Source organism: Pygocentrus nattereri, chromosome 13 (genome assembly GCF_015220715.1).
Source record: "Pygocentrus nattereri isolate fPygNat1 chromosome 13, fPygNat1.pri, whole genome shotgun sequence".
Lineage (NCBI taxonomy): Eukaryota > Metazoa > Chordata > Actinopteri > Characiformes > Serrasalmidae > Pygocentrus > Pygocentrus nattereri.
In genome coordinates, this window is record NC_051223.1 from 20,398,965 (window position 1) to 20,418,257 (window position 19,293).

Genomic DNA, 19,293 nt, shown 5'->3' on the forward strand with positions numbered 1-19,293 from the left:
AACCATCTCTAAAGAGTTTGGACTCCACCCATCCACAGTCAGACAGACTGTGTACAAATGGAGGAAATTCAAGACCATTGTTTCCCTCCCCAGGAGTGGTCAACCACAAATATGTAATATTGGATCATTTTCTTCAATAAACAAATGACCAAGTATAATATTTTTGTGTCGTTTGTTTAACTGGGTTCTCTTTGTGTACTTTTAGAACTTGTGTGAAAGTCTGATGATGTTTTAGGTTATATTTATGCAGAAATATAGAAAATTCTAAAGGGTTCACAAACTTTCAAGCACCACTGTATACAGTACTGTGCGAAAGTCTCCCAAGACACATTTTGAAAATCTATTTGTGTAGTATGTGTTTATTTTCCTGAGAAAAGTGTTAATATTTGAATAAACAAAATGTATAGAAAATTAAAAATTATATATATATATATATATATATATATATATATATATATATATATATGTATATGTATATATATATATATATATATATAAAATAAATAATGATTTTATGGATGTTAGTGTGTTTGTTTATCCATTTTCAAACCTCTCGTCAAGGAAGCCCAGTATTATGTAGTTAAAAAGCAACTCCTGGTTTGACCAATCAGTGCTTCAGTTAATTATGCTCATGATTTAATGCTCATGATTTAGTCTCTGTGGTGGCTGTGAAGGTGTCAAGGAAAAATATTGACCCAAGAAATTCTTGTTACCTTTTATTGTTTTTATGTTTATTTGAATTATGAATATGACTTTATTCTAATGTATATTGTGATAAACTCACTGCTGAGGTAAATTGTTTAAAAATTAGCTTAGATGCCTAAAACCTTTGCACAGTACTGTATATATATATATATATATTTACACACACTATATTGCCAAAAGTATTCGTTCATTTGCACGCATTCACACGCATATGAACTTGACTGACATCCCATTCCTAATCCATAGGGTTTAATAAGATGTCGGCCCACCCTTTGCAGCTATAACAGCTTCAACTCTTCTGGGAAGGCTTTCCACAAGGTTTAGGAGTGTGTTTATGGGAGTTTTTGACCATACTTGCAGAAGCGGATGTTGGATGAGAAGGCCTGGTTCACAGTCTCTGCTCTAATTCATCCCAAAGGTGTTCTATCGGGGTTGAGGTCAGGGCTCTGTGCTGAAGCATTAAGAGTGGCCGAGCATAAACTCTTGAAAAACAACCCCACACCATAATCGCCCCTCCACCGAACTTTACACTTGGCACAGTATAGTCAGACAAGTACCGTCCTCCTGGCAACCGCCAAACCCAGACAAAAACCAGACTCTAGAGTCCAGTGGCGGAGCTACTGCATTCGACGCTTTTTGGTGAGGATGGATGCAGCTGCTCAGCCTTGGAAACCCATTCCATGAAGCTCTCTACACTGTTCTTGAACTAATCTGTAGGCCACATGAAGTTTGGAGGTCTGTAGCGATTGACTCTGCAGAAAGTTCTGCGCACTATGCACCTCAGCATCCGCTGACCCCACTCTGTCATTTTATGCGGTTGACCACTTTGTGGCTGAGTTGCTGTCATTCCCAATCACTTCCACTTTATTATAATCCCACTGACAGTTGACTGTGGAATATTTAGTAGTGAGGAAATTTCATGACAACTTGTTACACAGGTGGCATCCTATCACAGTACCACGCTAGAATTCACTGAGCTCCTGAGAGTGATCCATTCTTTCACAAATGTTTGTAGAAGCAGTCTGCATGCCTAGGTGCTTGGTTTTATACACGTGGTCAGGGAAGTGATTGGAACACCTGAATTCAATGATTTGGATGTGTGAGTGAATACTTTTGGCTATACAGTGTATATAAAATATTGAGTTCAAAATATTGAACTCAAGTTTGGGAATCTACTGGTTTTACACTTACTTCCTTTGAGTTTCCCTTTTCTTATGCAAGTGAATGATCTAATATATCTAATGTAAACACTTTCTGAAAAATTAATCACTTAATGGCTGTTTTGACTGGAAATTAAATACACAAAAGGATGGTCTCGATCCCTTAGTGTCTAAAGTCTGGAGGGATGCAAGTTCCCAATGCTAGCAAAGAACAAAACTAAGAATACAAATATAGGGACATTGCTTTTATAACCAGTCAAATCATGCTCCTTTAAAACCTATGTCTCAGATATTTTATGAAAAGTCACAAGAAAGAAAAAGTTCTGTAAAATGGCATATTAACAAAAGGGTGCTATATTACAACAATACATATTAATCATTTCCAGTGTAGAAAAAGAATCAGAACAACAATTACAGCAATCCTACTTTTATTGAACTAACAAAAAGTGGTAGTGGCCTTTTTTTTTTTAAAAAAAGGAAAAGGAAAAAACATTCTCTAGGTTACACAGTAATTACATGATACAAAGAACTGGCACTTACACAACTAGGACATAATAAAGTAACTAAACATTTACCTCAAACTTAAACACTGATACTACTCTTTGCTATATGATACAGTAATAAACCAAGAATAAAAAAGTAACTCACCGAACTCGTAACTCATAATGCGATGTCCAGGTATATTTACAACGTTTTCCAGAAAAAAAGGTCTCATTCAATGGTAGCACCTATACTGTGAGCAGATCAACTGATGTGAAGCAATGCTTGCTGGTAAAAGTGAACATTCTATTAAAAATCGTTTCATACAAACCATAAATCACTAGATAGGACTCCTGGTCAAGCTACAAGCCATTGTCCATGTACTCCTTATCCCCTTTCTAGATTCACTTGTGCATTTACTGACCTTCTTTTTGGCAAATGTAAAAAACTGTAATGTGTTTTTCATAATCTCACTTAAGGCAGTAATGTATTTAAATCAGTCAAATGCACACAAAATCTGGGAACATGTTAAAATAAGTGTTTTTGAAACTTGAGAAATGGCCAGGACTGTTATCTACACAGGGTCTAGAACACTCTGTGGAAAGCAAAGCAGTGAAGCACCAGCCCAGGACACATTTATTTATTTATTTATTGAATCTGCTCCACTTATCTATATCCTTATTCAAAGCTTGAGGATGCTAGTCTATTGAACACTTTCTACATTGGCAACACCATGACTGAAATCTATTTATTAGATACACCTAGTTGTACCTAAACTCATTTGCTATTTTATCAGGTCTATCTTCATTATAGGTGCATTTGTAGGTATGCAAAACATTGTGTAAACGTGCTGACCACTTAATTACAAACACCTACCTTGTAGGTTCACAGTAAAAATCTATCGAATTGCAGGATATTTAAAAGAAAAAAAATCACAGCAACGCTGGGGTTCTTGATATGCTCGTACAAGTGCACACAGTGACATTCTACTACTATGCTGGTATCTCTGCTGTGCTACAAATGATCCACCACCCAAATAATGTCTGGTCAGCACTGGTGGTCCCACTGGTGAATAGGGTAGGGACAGATGGGCTACAATCAGGGGGTACACAGTGATATTGGAATCATGTCAGCATTGGCAGATTTTTAAACACAAACAATCAACATCAGAGAAATGTTTAGATTTAACTCATATTTCAAAACAATATTTGATGACATAGTTATTGTATTCGAGAAGATTATTTGATAAGTATTTTAGGGGAGGATTGGCTACTGTGCTAAAATGTCATTTTTCATTTTACTGCATTTATAAACTTACAGAACTAAATGTTATATTTCTCTGAAGTGTAAAGCCTGAATCTAGTCCCAATTTCTACATTTTGTGTAAGTTGCACTATCGGCAGATACAGACATATATCAGATAATGGGACTGATCCACAATTCCCATATTGATGCATCCCTAATTGTAAACCTACAAATGTACACATACTGTAGGTATACATGGTAAAATGGCATCCTGGTGTACCAGAGCCTGTGTAAATTACAGTTACTGTTGCACTGTAACTTAAGGTGTTGGGAGTATCAGTGATATTTCTTCATAATCATACCAACCTCCTTTTACTGCCTTTTATTTCTGAAAATAAAACTGATGTGTGCATTTCAATGACCACCCTTTACAGTAAGTACTCATCATAGCTCCTTCCTTGCCTAGTTTTTCTCGTCCTTTTTCTCCTCCTCATCAGTGGGGTAAGAATGCCAGGTGAGACGCTCCTCATAGAAAGAAATGACCACTTGTGGGCACTTCACATTTGCTTCCTTGGCTGGTACAAGATCTGCCTCATCAGAGTTCTTCCTGTGAAAGGAGAAGAGGAAAAAAAAAAAACTACTAAAACTGACCAGCTCAGTGACACTGCACAGGGACTGAACTGAACTGAACACCTGAACTGAACCAGTTTAAAACCAGGCATCCAGTTCCATACACACCATTTCATCAGGAACATGAGTTCTCCGCTTGAGTCTGTAGCACCAATAATCCTCTCAGGATCCAACCCACGAGCAAAGCCTCTGAGTTTCTCAGGCTAAATTAGGGGAATTGCAAGTAGGACATGGTTTAGCTGAATTAGGGTCTGATTTTTTTTAGATAAGCTTCCTTTGATGAAAATGGGGAGATAAACTTTTCTGTTCTTCATAATCCGTACCTCATCCTTGCGTTTTTTAGACTGGCTCTCCTTTCCATCTCCATCGGTTTCGGCCCGCCGCTTTCCACTAGATTCCTTGGCGTTTCTCTGGGATTGCAGGTATTCTGCTATTAAGTCTGGGCAGTCTAAGTTTTCTTCGGGTTCCCAGGTGTTGTCATCACTGAAGATCAATTCATATAAAGCAGATGTCAACCATCACTATAAATTGCTACAACTGTGTCACAAATATAACAATCTGCAGTGAGTCTGACTCATGTAGTGCTGCACGTGTACCCACTCTGAGAAGCCCTTCCACTTGAGGAGATACTCTATTCTTCCCTTGACAACACGTCGGTCCAGAACTTTCTCCACAACATACTCCTCCTCTTCTTCCTCCACCACCTCTTCCACTTTCTTTTTAGTTTGTTTCTTTCCACCTGTTGGTGGCTTGGGCTCTGTCTGAGGGGGAGGAGCTGTGAGCAGAGGAAGGGAAAAACAAAAAGAATAATGTACACTGCTCAAAAAACATAAAGGGAACACTTAAACAACACAATATAACTCCAAGTAAATCAAACTTCTGTGAAATCAAACTGTCCACTTAGGAAGCAACACTGATTGACAATCAATTTCACAGCTGTTGTGCAAATGGAACAGACAACAGGTGGAAATTATTGGCAATTAGCAAGACACACTCAATAAAGGAGTGGTTCTGCAGGTGGGGACCACAGACCACTTCTCAGTATTTATGCTTTCTGGCTGATGTTTTGGTCACTTTTGAATGATGGTGGTGCTTTCACACTCGTGGTAGCATGAGACGGACTCTACAACCCACACAAGTGGCTCAGGTAGTGCAGCTCATCCAGGATGACACATCAATACAAGCTGTGGCAAGAAGGTTTGCTGTGCCTGTCAGCATAGTGTCCAGAGGCTGGAGGCGCTACCAGGAGACAGGCCAGTACACCAGGAGACGTGGAGGAGGCCGTAGGAGGGCAACAACCCAGCAGCAGGACCGCTAACAACCCAGTGCAGGACGCTTGGCATTTGCCAGAGAACACCAGGATTGGCAAATTCGCCACTGGCGCCCTGTGCTCTTCACAGATGAAAGCAGGTTCACAGTGAGCACATGTGACAGACGTGACAGAGTCTGGAGACGCCATGCAGAGCGATCTGCTGCCTGCAACATCCTTCAGCATGACCGGTTTGGCAGTGGGTCAGTAATGGTGTGGGGTGGCATTTCTTTGGAGGGCTGCACACCACTCCATGTGCTTGCCAGGGGTAACCTGACTGCCATTAGGTACAGAGATGAGATCCTCAGACCCCTTGTGAGAACATATGCTGGTGCGGTTGGCCCTGGGTTCCTCCTAATGCAGGACAATGCTAGACCTCATGTGGCTGGAGTGTGTCAGCAGTTCCTGCAAGATGAAGGCATTGAAGCTATGGACTGGCCCGCCCGTTCCCCAGACCTGAATCCGATTGAGCACATCTGGGACATCATGTCTCGCTCCATCCACCAATGCCACGTTACACCAAGACTGTCCAGGAGTTGGCGGATGCTTAAGTCCAGGTCTGGGAGGAGATCCCTCAGGAGACCATCCGCCACCTCATCAGGAGCATGCCCAGGCATTGTAGGGAGGTCATACAGGCACGAGGAGGCCACACACAATACTGAGCGTCATTTTTACTTGTTTTAAGGACATTACATCAAAGTTGGATCAGCCTGTAGTGTGTTTTTCCACTTTAATTTTGTGTGTGACTCCAAATCCAGGCCTCCATTGGTTAATAAATTTGATTTCCATTGATGATTTTTGTGTGATTTTGTTGTCAGCACATTCAACTTTGTACAGAACAAAGTATTCAATGAGAATATTTCATTCATTCAGATCTAGGATGTGGTATTTGAGTGTTCCCTTTATTTTTTGAGCAGTGTACATTGCCACAATTTTCCTTTCTAAATTGGCCGCTAAAAGTTGCATTAAATGTATGCAGACTTGTACGTACACATTATTTAAAAAATATGTAGACATCTGGTCATCTGAAATTAAGGGTATTAATAGGGAGTCCCCCTCTTCACTGCACTCTACACTTCTGTGAAGGCTTTACACGCAATGTTGGAATATTGCTGTGAGGATTTGACTGCATTCAGTCACAAGAACATGCATGTGTAAGCACTGGGAGCACCTTAAATTACATAAAACTCACTAATCAGAAGGGGTGTCAGGAGGCATATGGAGATATAGTGTATGTGACATGCAACTGAAATTTAAATAATCATACCTTCTGTCACTGCAGGAGCTTCAACTGGGGGCTCTGATATTTGGCTCATATTCCTAAGATATCTTAACACCTGGAAACATACAAGAATACAGAACAGATCAATGGTGGAAAACTCCAAATTCCTAGTGGGCCACAGCAATACAGTATTTAAGCCTTTCATTGATTCATCTCATAAGTTGTACATAGCTATTAAGCTATGGAGTGGACAGGGTGCTGGAGTACTAAATCAGAGAGAACCCTACAATTTGCAAGTGTGTAGCCTTCTGGTATCTGATTTTGACCCAATCGGGTACAGTCCATAGTTTTTAAACAGTAATCTGACCTCTCCCTATTAGGTCTCTCCTCATTCAAGGAGAAAGGAACCTGGTCTTGTATGGCTGGAAATAACTGCCCAGCAGTGTGAACAGACTTTCTTATAAGCACTTTGGTGATACTGCACTGTGTAAGATTTTGCAAGATTTAGAGAAACTGGTAGAAACTGTAATTGCACTCAACATGCAGAAGAACACAGATGTCAGCTTTAGACCCCTTCTTTGAGTGGATCAATTTGATTGTGAGTGCACTGAACGAGTACTCAATGAAAACTCAGTCAAACTTTAATGAAGGACTTCTGAGGATAAAAGTGATTCATGTAATATTGGAAACATTTCTTTACCAGTAAAATGCTGATTTTGATTTAAATATCCAGTTGGACCTTCTTTCTGAGTCTGTGAGTGTTGATGTTAGTATGTAAATTTGTATGACAAGGTCCAAAACACTAATGTGAAATAGGACCAAACACTTCTGACTTTTAAATGATTATGTCAGACTTTAGCATGTTTTTTTTCTCCTGTCTCTTCTTTTAAGGTTCCTTTTTAAAATTTTAACCCAGAAAGTGTCACTTAAAGTAATAAATTAGTAAAAGTAAAATTTTGACAGACCGCTGCTAGAAGAAACAGGCAATTAAAAAGGATAACTTTTTCTTTTTCATCCTTCACCTGGCCAGATCGGGGCATCCATAGGTCCCACTGCCTTGACCAGTTTCAACTATTCCCTGTCCCTGCCCACCTTAATCCAGTTTATGAGATCATTCTGAAGCTCTTAATGAGCTGAATCAGGTGTGCTGGGGCAAAGAATACCACAAACTCTGCAGGGCAGTAAGTCCCCAGGGCTGGAACTGAAAACCACTGATATACAGACTTTAAAAAGATGCTTCTTCAAGGGTTCTTTAGTAATAAGAGGAATGGTTCTAGAACCATGAGTTCTGTATAGAACCAATCATGGTTTAATGTTTCTTTGCATTCTGAAATACCCTGATAGCAAGAGGACAGTGGTCCACTGTTGGTCCGCTAATGGCAAAGCTGGTGGTTAAGTGGAGCATTACACACTTATCACTTATCATTGCTCATTTTCCACTCACTTCCTTTCTTTAGTTATACTTTGTAAATTAGACTAGTAAATCAATTTAATCTACCACAGCTTTAGCAACCTTTTCTGTAGAATCGTTTTATATTAGGCCTAGACGTTTGTTTCTCTTGGTTGTTTGTAAAATTTGTGTAAGTTTATTTTCTAAAACAAAGGTCTCTGTGATTTAAAACTAGCTAGAGTTTGTATGCAGGACAATAATCTGGGCGGTCCGAGGGCAGACCAGCAGTAGCAAGTAGTCAGCGGGGCGCTGACCTTTTCAAACCAGTGGACCAATACAGGCTTGTTGTCTGGGTAGTTCTTCGTTTTGATGGGGAATATGTTGCATATGGTTACAGCCTGAAATCCTAACAGTAGCAGAACACATTTAGATTCCATATAGAACCATATACAGCACATTCTCCATCAATCTAAAGAACAATTTTACCACGCAAAGAACCATTTCAGCATAAAATGGTCCTATATAAATCTCATGGTTCTAAATAGTTCTAAACCATTCCCTTTACTACAGAATGACCACCAATCCTGCTCCTTGAGATGTGTGATCTTCAGCTCCCAGACAACTCTGACACATCTAACCCAAATAAACTGGCTAAACTGGCTAAATTGGGGGGGGGGGGATGAGAGATGTGCTGAGAGATGGAAGTGAAGATGGCCTGATTAGGGTCTTTCAGGGCTGGAAAAGAAGTGCATGCGATCTCAAAACTGCCGTGTGTTCATTAACTTCTTGTGTGTAAATTCTGGAATGCACATCTGGAAGCTCGCTATACGGCACATGCAAGGAAATAAAGAAATAAATAAAAGGAATAACAAGAAACCGCTTCGCAGAAAATGGGCATGAGTGCGTGTTAGCGTTTGCTTTAATAACCGACGTGGGCCTGTTTTGCGTGTTGTAAATAAGATGGATGAGAGGAACAAGACGGGGTACTTTTCTCGCTGGAATTCAGTGCATCTTCCGCCATGTTGCTTTTCTTCCACGATGTGCTGTTGTTTGAATCTCGTGGTGAATGAACAGTGTGTGTTTGCCATGCAGGAGTTACACGGTGCAGGTTACACCCCAGCCATGGTACAGGCTCCACAGACGAGCAATGCAAAAACCAGCAGCTACATGGAGACGCACATCAGCAGCAGCAGGACGCCGATAAAAAACCCCAAACAGCACAAACAGCACTTACGTGTAGCTAGCTCGCGTGTAAAAAGATGCTGCAGCGAAACGTAATGGCATGTACATAAATCCAGCTTCAATGCACAGCTGTAACTGACCGCGAACGGCTCGACTGGGATAAAAGCTGAGTTTTGGGGGTTACAATGTGGCTCAATTACAGCGGCAACAACATGGTAGGCTAGCTGGGCTTCTGCGGCTCAGCGCAGGCGTTCTGTGGCTCTGCTTTCAAAAACAGGAGCTCCGCTTGTCTGTGGCTCTGCCACCAGCCTGACATAGAACGGCTACAGGCTATATGTGCACAATCACGTTTTCGTGTACTTTGCTTATGTTCTCTTCACGCTGGAGAACAGAAAACACTTTTGTCATTGAATAACGCGCATTGATTTGTCCCTCGCTCCATTCCGATAGATGGCAGGAGTGAGCTGTAGATGCACTCAGACCAACAGGCGGCTAACCGCAGAAGTTAGTCTGCTGTTTGTTTACTCTTTAGGTACCGAATTTCATCCTCAGGCATAAGCTACTTCTTTGCTCAAGGTCATGAAAACTTTAACGTCAAACCGTCGTTATCAGTGCGACAAATGAATATACTGTCGCAGCAAATGACCGTGAAGTCTTTCTGAATAAAAAACCCCGCACGTAAGTAAGGACGTAAGTTTGGGCTGCTTGCTTTGATCCGGGCGGTCGACTAGCAGGGAAAGTTCATATAAGTTAAGCTGCTCTTAACTTTAGACGACAACAGGTTGTGCTGTGCGTTATGATACGATCTGAAGCCGCTTGTTCGTATGAATGTGGTGTGGAGCTGGTAAATCGCACAAGGCTGCATGCTTGTTATTGGCGTTAGCTAAGTTGAATGTATAGCTCTAGAAGTTGCGTAAGTCTGTGTTGAGAAATCAGTGGCAACGGAAGGCGGGCACGTAGGTGTCAGTACAGGTTGACTACAGTCACAGTTTTGGTGAAGAATAATGGCATTTGTTCTTATGATAAATTATGTTTGCATTGCATATAATCACTTGCAGAACACTAAACAGCTGCATGTCTGATTATAACGAAAGTAAAATGAGTCCCATTTAACTGGATTTAGTGCAATACAGCATCCAAATACTGAATAAAAGTCATTGTATTTACAGTTCATGTATCATGAGAAGTATTACAGTATTATATTTTTGCCATACTGTCCACCTCTGGCTTATGAGGGTTTTTTTTTTTTTTGGATAAGGTTCTTTTATTTTTCATGAGTTATTATGTCAACAATTTAACAATTTAACTTAGGAAGCCATATTGGTATCAGGAGATATTTGCTTAAAAAAAAAAACTCTGCAACAGACATGTTTAGATGTGACTGATATTTCAAACTGATATTTGATGATGGTGTAGTTATGGTAATTCAAAGCAGACTGTTTACGCAATATTGGGTTACTGTGCTGCTTTTCATTCATTTCATTTGTAATCTGGAAATAAGTGTTACATGTGTCCGTACTGCTAATCTAGGTGGATTTAACCCGACTTTCCATATGTTTTAAATGTTTATTTACCTGCGTCAGCAAATATGTACATAAAAAAATATTGGGTATCAGCATCCGCCCATAGTTCCCATATTGGTGCATATAAAGCAACAGTAGTTATACTTGCGCATGTCAATGTCATTGACCTTTTCAGGGTGCCGTCATGACTCGTGATGTCCTCGGAGATGAGCTGCCCGACTGGGTTGGTGCGAAGGAGTTCCATCAAAAGTACGAGCCTAAGGAGGTCATTGGCAGGTGGGTGTTATAAATGTCTTGAGAGCCACAATTGAAGATTTTTTTTGTTGTTGTTGTTTTCTTTGAAATAAAAATGTGTTTTCTATCAATATCAGCTGTAATTCTTTTTAACAGTTTCTAAATCCAAAATTGTTACAAATTAATTATGCAGCAGTTTGGAAAGAACCTCTGATTTAGTGCAGAAAAATACAAAATTCTTTGAAAAAAGTTTGAATATAGTGATCTGTGACATATAAACACAAAAAATGATAGAATGCACCCAGATGCCTAGTTTTGATCATGGGTTTCCATTAAAAGATGGCAAATGAGAGATTCTTCGAAGATAGCACGAGACATATTAGTGATGCAGTATTATATTTTGATTTACATTTTTGAACATTTATTTTTTAGCTTTTTTGCCACTGTAAATTGTTACACAATGTGCAGCGCTGTTTGTTGTATGTCCTTATGGTGTTCTTAACATGCATAAATCTTCTGTAAAACATTTATCTGTGTGTAGAGGTGTGAGCAGTGTTGTACGCAGGTGTGTAAACAAACACACAGGACAGGAATTGGCAGTGAAGATAATTGAGATCACAGCAGAAAAAATGACTGCCCAGCAGTTGGTCGAGGTGAAGAGCTCCACACTGAAAGAGATTCACGTCCTCAATGTGGTGCAAGGGCACCCATCAATAAGTGAGTTAGAATACTTTCATACCGCAGCTTTTGCTGTAGAGCTGAAGTTGCGCTAATACTGTAAATCCTCAAATCTCTTTTCTTTACTTTGTTTTCAGTCACACTTGTTGATTCCTATGAGTCAGCAACCTTCATCTTTTTGGTTTTTGACCTGTAAGTAATAGTGAACATCTCATATTTATTAGTGAATCTGTAATAGTGAATCTCTCATCTTTTCTTGGGTTCTTTAGTCATAGATCTTTGTCAGATATTCCACATGAACATATTTACTACTTGTAGTATATTATTCCTTCGAGCATCTCACGATATGTAAAATTGTCATGTAAGAAAAAAGATGTAGTAACACATTTTCACGTTGTTCATACATAGTTTTTATTCCTTCCCACTTTTCACCACAGCATGAGAAGGGGCGAGCTGTTTGATTACTTAACAGAGAAGGTCACTCTTAGTGAAAAGGAGACCAGGTAAGTATGTATACCAACATCTGAATTCAAAAGCGATCGAAGCATATAGCCAAAAAGGTTTTTATCACTTCATTTATCATTTTAAATTCAGTCTTTTAGTCACATGGGGTCTATATTTGATTGTGAATAAAAGTCTGAAAATTACACGTAATAAATAAATAAAATGGAAACTGTTAGATGTCCATCCAAGGTGTAACTATACAAAAAATAATGCATCAGAACAAGTACTCTGGTGTTTTCCCTGTCATATTAAATTTAGGTGTTGAACATGAATGAGTTAGGCTATCATGACTACATAGATAATTCTATTGAATTAGTACAACACCAGTGCTCACAACACATTTGGGACTTTTAACCAACTTGGACTTTGGATTCAAATCTTTTTTTGTTTTGTCACTACCAAGACAATCAGAACACTACCAAAATTTTACCAAATGTTTCAGTACTGACTTTGGGTAGTGATTTTAGCTCATTTTGAGCATAACTCACCAGAACATGACTGAACCATAACACTCACCAGTACATGACTAGCAAACAGGTTTTTTTTGTATTTTATACTGTGGGGTTTTAACTAGTTCAATAGAATAGTCCATGCACAAATAGCTGCAAAATACTCGTTTTTGTTCTTACTGTGATATTAAACCTGAATGGTATAGTGTCTATTTTACACTTTTAGGAGTATGATGCGTGCTCTTCTGGAAGCTGTCCAGTATCTTCATTCCCTTAATATTGTACACCGGGACCTCAAACCTGAAAATATTCTTCTGGATGATCAGGGACACATCAAACTTTCAGACTTTGGTTTTTCAGTGCAGCTACGACCTGGAGAAAAGCTGAGAGGTGAGTGGTTGATAAAGAAGTAACATATGATTGTGGTTCTTCTTTTGAATAAAACTACATGCAGACTTTTCATGCTTTGAGACAGAGTTATGTGGAACTCCAGGATACCTTGCACCAGAGATTCTGAAATGTTCAATGGATGAAACACATGAGGGATATGGGAAAGAGGTGGACCTGTAAGTTCTGATGAGAATTGTGTTCTTTTGGGGCTTAAGGATTGGATGAGCAGATGGTTAAAAGCAAATATATTGTACTCACTTTATCGTGGTAGTTTTTCATTGTTAACTCCAGATTTCCTCCAGGTGGGCCTGTGGTGTGATCCTGTTCACACTTCTTGCTGGATCTCCACCCTTCTGGCACCGTAAACAGATGCTTATGCTAAGAATGATCATGGAGGGGCGTTATCAGTTCAGCTCTCCAGAGTGGGACGACAGGTCTGATACTGTCAAAGACCTGGTAAGACTTCTTTCTTTATGATGAGCATGGACCTATATATATATATATATATATATATATATATATATATATATATATATATATATATATATATACAGTGGGTTGCAAAAGTATTCAGCCCCCTTGAACTTTTCAACCTTTTGCCACATTTCAGGCTTCAAACATAAAGATATGAAATTGTAATTTTTTGTGAAGAATCAACAACAAGTGGGACACAATTGTGAAGTGGAACGAAATTTATTGGATATTTTAAACTTTTTTTAGAAATAAAAAACTGAAAAGTGGGGCGTGCAATATTATTCGGCCCCTTTACTTTCAGTGCAGCAAACTCACTCCAGAAGTTCAGTGAGGATCTCTGAATGATCCAATGTTGACCTAAATGACTGATGATGATAAATAGAATCCACCTGTGTGTAATCAAGTCTCCGTATAAATGCACCTGCTCTGTGATAGTCTCAGAGTTCTGTTTAAAGCGCAGAGAGCATCATGAAGACCAAGGAACACACCAGGCAGGTCCGAGATACTGTTGTGGAGAGGTTTAAAGCCGGATTTGGATAGAAAAAGATTTCCCAAGCTTTAAACATCTCAAGGAGCACTGTGCAAGCGATCATATTGAAATGGAAGGAGCATCAGACCACTGCAAATCTACCAAGACCCGGCCGTCCCTCTAAACTTTCAGCTCAAACAAGGAGAAGACTGATCATAGATGCAGCCAAGAGGCCCATGATCACTCTGGATGAACTGCAGAGATCTACAGCTGAGGTGGGAGACTTTGTCCATAGGACAACGATCAGTGGTACACTGCACAAATCTGGGCTTTATGGAAGAGTGGCAAGAAAAAGCCATTTCTCAAAGATATCCATAAAAAGTCTCATTTAATGTTTGCCACAAGCCACCTGGGAGACACACCAAACATGTGGAAGAAGGTGCTCTGGTCAGATGAAACCAAAATCGAACTTATGTTTGGCGTAAAAGCAATACAGCTCATCACCCTGAACACACCATCCCCACTGTCAAACATGGTGGTGGCAGCATCATGGTTTGGGCCTGCTTTTCTTCAGCAGGGACAGGGAAGATGGTTAATATTGATGGGAAGATGGATGGAGCCAAATACAGGACCATTCTGGAAGAAAACCTGTTGGAGTCTGCAAAAGACCTGAGACTGGGACGGAGATTTATCTTCCAACAAGACAATGATCCAAAACATAAAGCAACATCTACAATGGAATGGTTCACAAATAAACGTATCCAGGTGTTAGAATGGCCAAGTCAAAGTCCAGACCTGAATCCAATCGAGAATCTGTGGAAAGAGCTGAAAACTGCTGTTCACAAACGCTCTCCATCCAACTTCACTGAGCTCGAGCTGTTTTGCAAGGAAGAATGGGCAAAAATTTCAGTCTCTCGATGTGCAAGACTGACAGAGACGTACCCCAAGCCACTTGCAGCTGTAATCACAGCAAAAGGTGGCGCTACAAAGTATTAAAGCAAGGGGGCTGAATAATATTGCACGCCCCACTTTTCAGTTTTTTATTTCTAAAAAAAGTTTAAAATATCCAACAAATTTCGTTCCACTTCACGATTGTGTCCCACTTGTTGTTGACTCTTCACAAAAAATGTCAATTTCATATCTTTATGTTTGAAGCCTGAAATGTGGCAAAAGGTTGAAAAGTTCAAGGGGGCTGAATACTTTTGCAACCCACTGTATATATATATACACATACTTATTATTCAGGGAGATACACTCGAAAGAGGCCCTGAATATTCTGTTGTAACTCCCACTAGGATGAAGCAATCTGAACCAGAAAATATGTTACATACCTTAACATATGTGTAATCGCTTGCATTATATGCAATGCGGGAAGTGATCTCCGTTTTTCTGTCAGACACATGAAGGGGTGTGGGGGTATGCACCCGGAAGTTGCAAATGGAGGTTAAACATCACGATGGCTGTCCGGCACCTACCTCATCACTCCTATGCAGGGGCATCCCGGCTTGTTCGAAGCTCCTTATACTGAGGAGCACATTGCACGTTGTTTCGTTCAGATTGCTTCATCCTAGTGAGAGTGATATATATGTGATATATATATATATAATATATATATTACTAATTATATATAGTTAATGACTGTCTTCTTTCATTTTCCCTTGTTTTCGCTTTAAAATGTACAACCCCAATTCCAATGAAGTTGGGACGTTGTGTAAAACGATGATTTGCAAATCCTTTTCAACCTATATTCAATTGAATACACTACAAAGACAATATATTTAATGTTCAAACGGATAAACTTTATTGTTTTTTGCAAATATTCACTCATTTTGAATTTGATGCCTGCAACACGTTCCAAAGCAGTTGGGACAGGGGCATGTTTACCACTGTGTTACATCACCTTTCCTTTTACCAACACTCACTAAGCGTTTCGGAACTGAGAACACTAATTGTTGAAGCTTTGTAGGTGGAAAAGCCATGCTGTGCAGAATGTGGCTTGGCATTGTCTTGCTGAAATAAGCAGGGACGTCCCTGAAAAAGACGTTGCTTGGATGGCAGCATATGTTGCTCCAAAACCTGTATGTACCTTTCAGCATTAATGGTGCCTTCACAAATGTGCAAGTTACCCATGCCATGGGCACAAACACACCCCATACCATCAGAGATGCTGGCTTTTGAACTTTGTGCTGATAACTATCCAGACTGTCCTTTTCCTCTTTGGCCCGGAGGACACGACGTCCATGACTTCCAAAAACAATTTGAAATGTGGACTCGTCAGACCACAGGACACTTTTCCACTTTGCGTCAGTCCATCTCAGATGAGCTCGGGCCCAGAGAAGCTGGCGGCGTTTCTGGGTGTTGTTGATATATGGCTTTCGCTTTGCATGGCAGAGTTTTAACTTGCACTTGCACTAGGTGGCGGGACGAACTGTGTTCACTGACAATGGTTTTCTGAAGTGTTCCTGAGCCCATGTGGTAATATCCATTACAGAATGATGTCAGTTTTTAATGCAGTGCTGCCTGAGGGATCGAAGGTCACGGGCATTCAATGTTGGTTTTCTGTCTTGCCGCTTACTGGCAGAGATTTCTCCAGATTCTCTGAATCTTTTGATGATATTATGGACTGTAGATGATGAAATCCCTAAAGTCCTTGCAATTGCATGTTGAGAAATGTTGTTCTTAAACTATTGGACTATTTGCTCACGCAGTTCTTCACAAAGTAGTGAACCTCACCCCATCTTTTCTTGTGAACAACTGAGCCTTTCAGGGATGCTCCCTTTATACCCAATCATGACACTCACCTGGTTCCAATTAACGTGTTCACCTGTGGAATGTTCCAAACAGGTGTTTTTTGAGCATTTCTCAACTTTCCCAGTCTTTTGTTGCCCCTGTCCCAACTTCTTTGGAACATGTTGCAGGCATCAAATTCAAAATGAGTGAATATTTGCAAAAAACAATAAAGTTTATCTGTTTGAACATTAAATATCTTGTCTTTGTAGTGTATTCAGTTGAATATAAATTGAAACAGATTTGCAAATAATCATATTGTGTTTTTATTTATGTTGTACACAGTGTCTCAACTTCGTTGGAATTGGGGTTGTAGTAATTGGTACAAAATTTAGTCTCACATTGCTTATATTGTTAGATCTCCAGGCTTTTGGTGGTGGATCCTACACTTCGTCTCACAGCTGAGCAAGCCTTAGCTCATCCTTTCTTCCGCCAGTACCAAAAGGATGATGTACGGCTTTTTAGTCCCAGGAAGACATTCCGGGTGAGTCTAATCTGCCTAATGAAATGAAAGTAAATTTCACATAAAACACTACAAAATATAATGCCGAATTAAACTACATCTGCATTGCCTAGTCTCACAGGGCCAGACTCTTGTACTGAAAATGTCTGGGGATAATCATGAGAAATTCTGGGCTGAATATGGCTGGAAGAGTTATTTGGGTGGCAGACTGAATTTGACATTTCAAAACAAATCCAGTCTCTCTTGAAGGGGGAGCTCAAAGTAGAGTGCCGTGTTGTCCTTGTCAACATTGTCCATCAGACAAGAAGAATTAAGTTGGTATTGTTCACAGTGTTGGTGATAGGAACCACATGTAAATTTTAATGCCTCACAGAAAGCAATTACTCCCTGAGAAAAGCAATTACATGAAATGGTTATGAATATGATGCCTGATACATTGTTTTATAATAGTTATAATAGTTTTTGTTGTATTTTTAAAATATATTCATGGACAGTTACATGCAGGGCATTGTAAGTTAAAATAGTACCCAACGAAAATGTATTTTTTTAATCGCATTTAACTGTTACTAGCGTTACATACAAACTCAGGAGACATGTAAGTTCACTAGTCCTTTTGGATAGTAAATTAATTGGCTATATTTGTGCAATCTCTCGTTCCTATCCCTGCCAGTGGAAATTTGCAAGTAACTTTCTCTACATGGCATAAATACTCTGTAATTTTACGATTAGACTATATTTAGTTTAAATCTTTAAAAAGTGTAACTGAGTTGCATTATCCTGACACATGCTGTTTACAACTGTATTTTTTATATCACCAGGTCCTCATCTTGACAGTGTTGGGCTGTATTCGCATGCACTGCCGCTACAACCGGGCCAGGCCTCTGACGCGAGAGCTTCTGGCCAGAGACCCTTACTCTTTACGGGCTGTACGCAAGCTTATTGATGGCTGTGCTTTCCGCATATACGGACACTGGGTGAAGAAAGGAGAACAACAGAACCGGGCTGCTCTTTTCCAGAATACCACTAAAGTTGTTCTTCTTGGTTTTGAGGACCTTGAAAGTTAGATTTTTTTTGTTGTTGTTTCCTTTGTTGCTAAAGATATTTTTGATTTGTCCATTAAGAGTTATAATACAGTTCAGGGGCTATAGATATTAATCCGTCCAGAGGCGCACAAAACAGTTTTAAACTATTTATTCATGATCACTGTTTCATTTACGATGCAAGGTGCTTCATTCATCTATTGTTACATGCATGTCATCTGACCTCACTTTTATTTTATCTAGTGTGTGATTATGTGTTCTTAAAGTGCATCTTCACTTGTTCCATGTGTACCTTAACAATATTATATGCAAATTGAGGTACATAAATGGATTATGAAAGTATAACAGTATGTCATGGATGGAACTATTGCCTCCGTTTCAACAGATCTGTAGGTTAAAATGTGGTTTTTACTGTGTTTCTGCTCTTGGTGAACGGTCCTGCTGATTCTTCAAGTGCATTTCCAGATGTTTTACAGACCAGTTTATAAGCAGACAAAATATTAATGAAGTTATGGCTAGTGTTAAACTACAGCACCAGACATCTTGGTTTAGTTTTAATTTATACGTTGGTGGTAGTCAAAGTTCAGAAATATACTTGGACTGCTGCAGTACAGTTTTAGACCTGATGATGGTCATATCTTATGGTAAAACAAAAATGTATTTAATTATATCCTGTTCACTGTGGAATAATTTCTTTTAATGTATTTGCCCACTTGTTCCTTTCATCTGTGATGACCAAATAACATGCTTTTATTACTGAGTACTGTACTGAAACTGTACTGAATTTGACTAAAAAGTAAATACATTACTACATTATTACTGACTGGGTTGTCTGTTTATATTGTCTTGATTTTCTTAGTTCTTTTATATAACTGTAAAACTAATAGAATTAAGTGTATGGTTAGAGATAAATTCTCATAAACTTAAATGGTCACTACACTGAAAATTTTGGGCAGAGG

At 39.4% G+C, this 19,293-nt stretch overlaps 2 protein-coding genes across 4 annotated transcripts; one reads left to right on the top strand and one right to left on the bottom strand.

Annotated features, from left to right (window-relative positions):
• Positions 1–2,276: 2,276 nt before the first annotated feature.
• On the bottom strand, positions 2,277–9,564 carry cbx1b (chromobox homolog 1b (HP1 beta homolog Drosophila)). The gene is made up of 6 exons (XM_017695940.2): positions 9,376–9,564; positions 6,797–6,866; positions 4,821–4,995; positions 4,544–4,703; positions 4,329–4,423; positions 2,277–4,197 (listed from the first exon to the last, which is right to left on the bottom strand). The coding sequence occupies exons 2-6, from the start codon at positions 6,843–6,845 to the stop codon at positions 4,053–4,055; spliced, it is 624 nt and encodes a 207-aa protein (XP_017551429.1). The 5' UTR covers positions 6,846–6,866; positions 9,376–9,564; the 3' UTR covers positions 2,277–4,052.
• phkg2 (phosphorylase kinase, gamma 2 (testis)) lies at positions 8,872–19,153 on the top strand. Of its 3 annotated transcripts, none has more exons than XM_037544330.1 (10): positions 8,872–9,124; positions 11,022–11,122; positions 11,622–11,797; positions 11,896–11,950; positions 12,196–12,261; positions 12,938–13,101; positions 13,187–13,277; positions 13,404–13,557; positions 17,190–17,315; positions 18,113–19,153. In XM_037544330.1, the coding sequence occupies exons 2-10, from the start codon at positions 11,031–11,033 to the stop codon at positions 18,356–18,358; spliced, it is 1,170 nt and encodes a 389-aa protein (XP_037400227.1). In that variant the 5' UTR covers positions 8,872–9,124; positions 11,022–11,030; the 3' UTR covers positions 18,359–19,153. The 3 variants fall into 3 exon arrangements, with proteins under 3 accessions (XP_037400227.1, XP_017551428.1, XP_017551427.1); XM_017695939.2 differs by lacking the exon at positions 8,872–9,124 and adding an exon at positions 9,749–10,013 and having other exon boundaries at positions 18,113–19,151; XM_017695938.2 differs by lacking the exon at positions 8,872–9,124 and adding an exon at positions 9,749–10,001 and having other exon boundaries at positions 18,113–19,151.
• The last annotated feature ends 140 nt before the right edge of the window (positions 19,154–19,293 follow it).

What these genes read in the sequence shown, in the direction of transcription:
- cbx1b (XM_017695940.2), bottom strand. Translation starts at nt 6,845, where the DNA reads ATGAGCCAAATATCAGAGCCCCCAGTTGAAGCTCCTGCAGTGACAGAA. An exon ending in AAGTGGAAGGGCTTCTCAGA is followed by an intron (nt 4,704 to 4,820) that starts GTGGGTACACGT and finishes ATTGATCTTCAG; the next exon opens with TGATGACAACACCTGGGAAC. An exon ending in CTCATGTTCCTGATGAAATG is followed by an intron (nt 4,198 to 4,328) that starts GTGTGTATGGAA and finishes CTCCTTTCACAG; the next exon opens with GAAGAACTCTGATGAGGCAG.
- phkg2 (XM_037544330.1), top strand. Translation starts at nt 11,031, where the DNA reads ATGACTCGTGATGTCCTCGGAGATGAGCTGCCCGACTGGGTTGGTGCG. An exon ending in ATCTTTTTGGTTTTTGACCT is followed by an intron (nt 11,951 to 12,195) that starts GTAAGTAATAGT and finishes TTTTCACCACAG; the next exon opens with CATGAGAAGGGGCGAGCTGT. An exon ending in CTTAGTGAAAAGGAGACCAG is followed by an intron (nt 12,262 to 12,937) that starts GTAAGTATGTAT and finishes TTACACTTTTAG; the next exon opens with GAGTATGATGCGTGCTCTTC.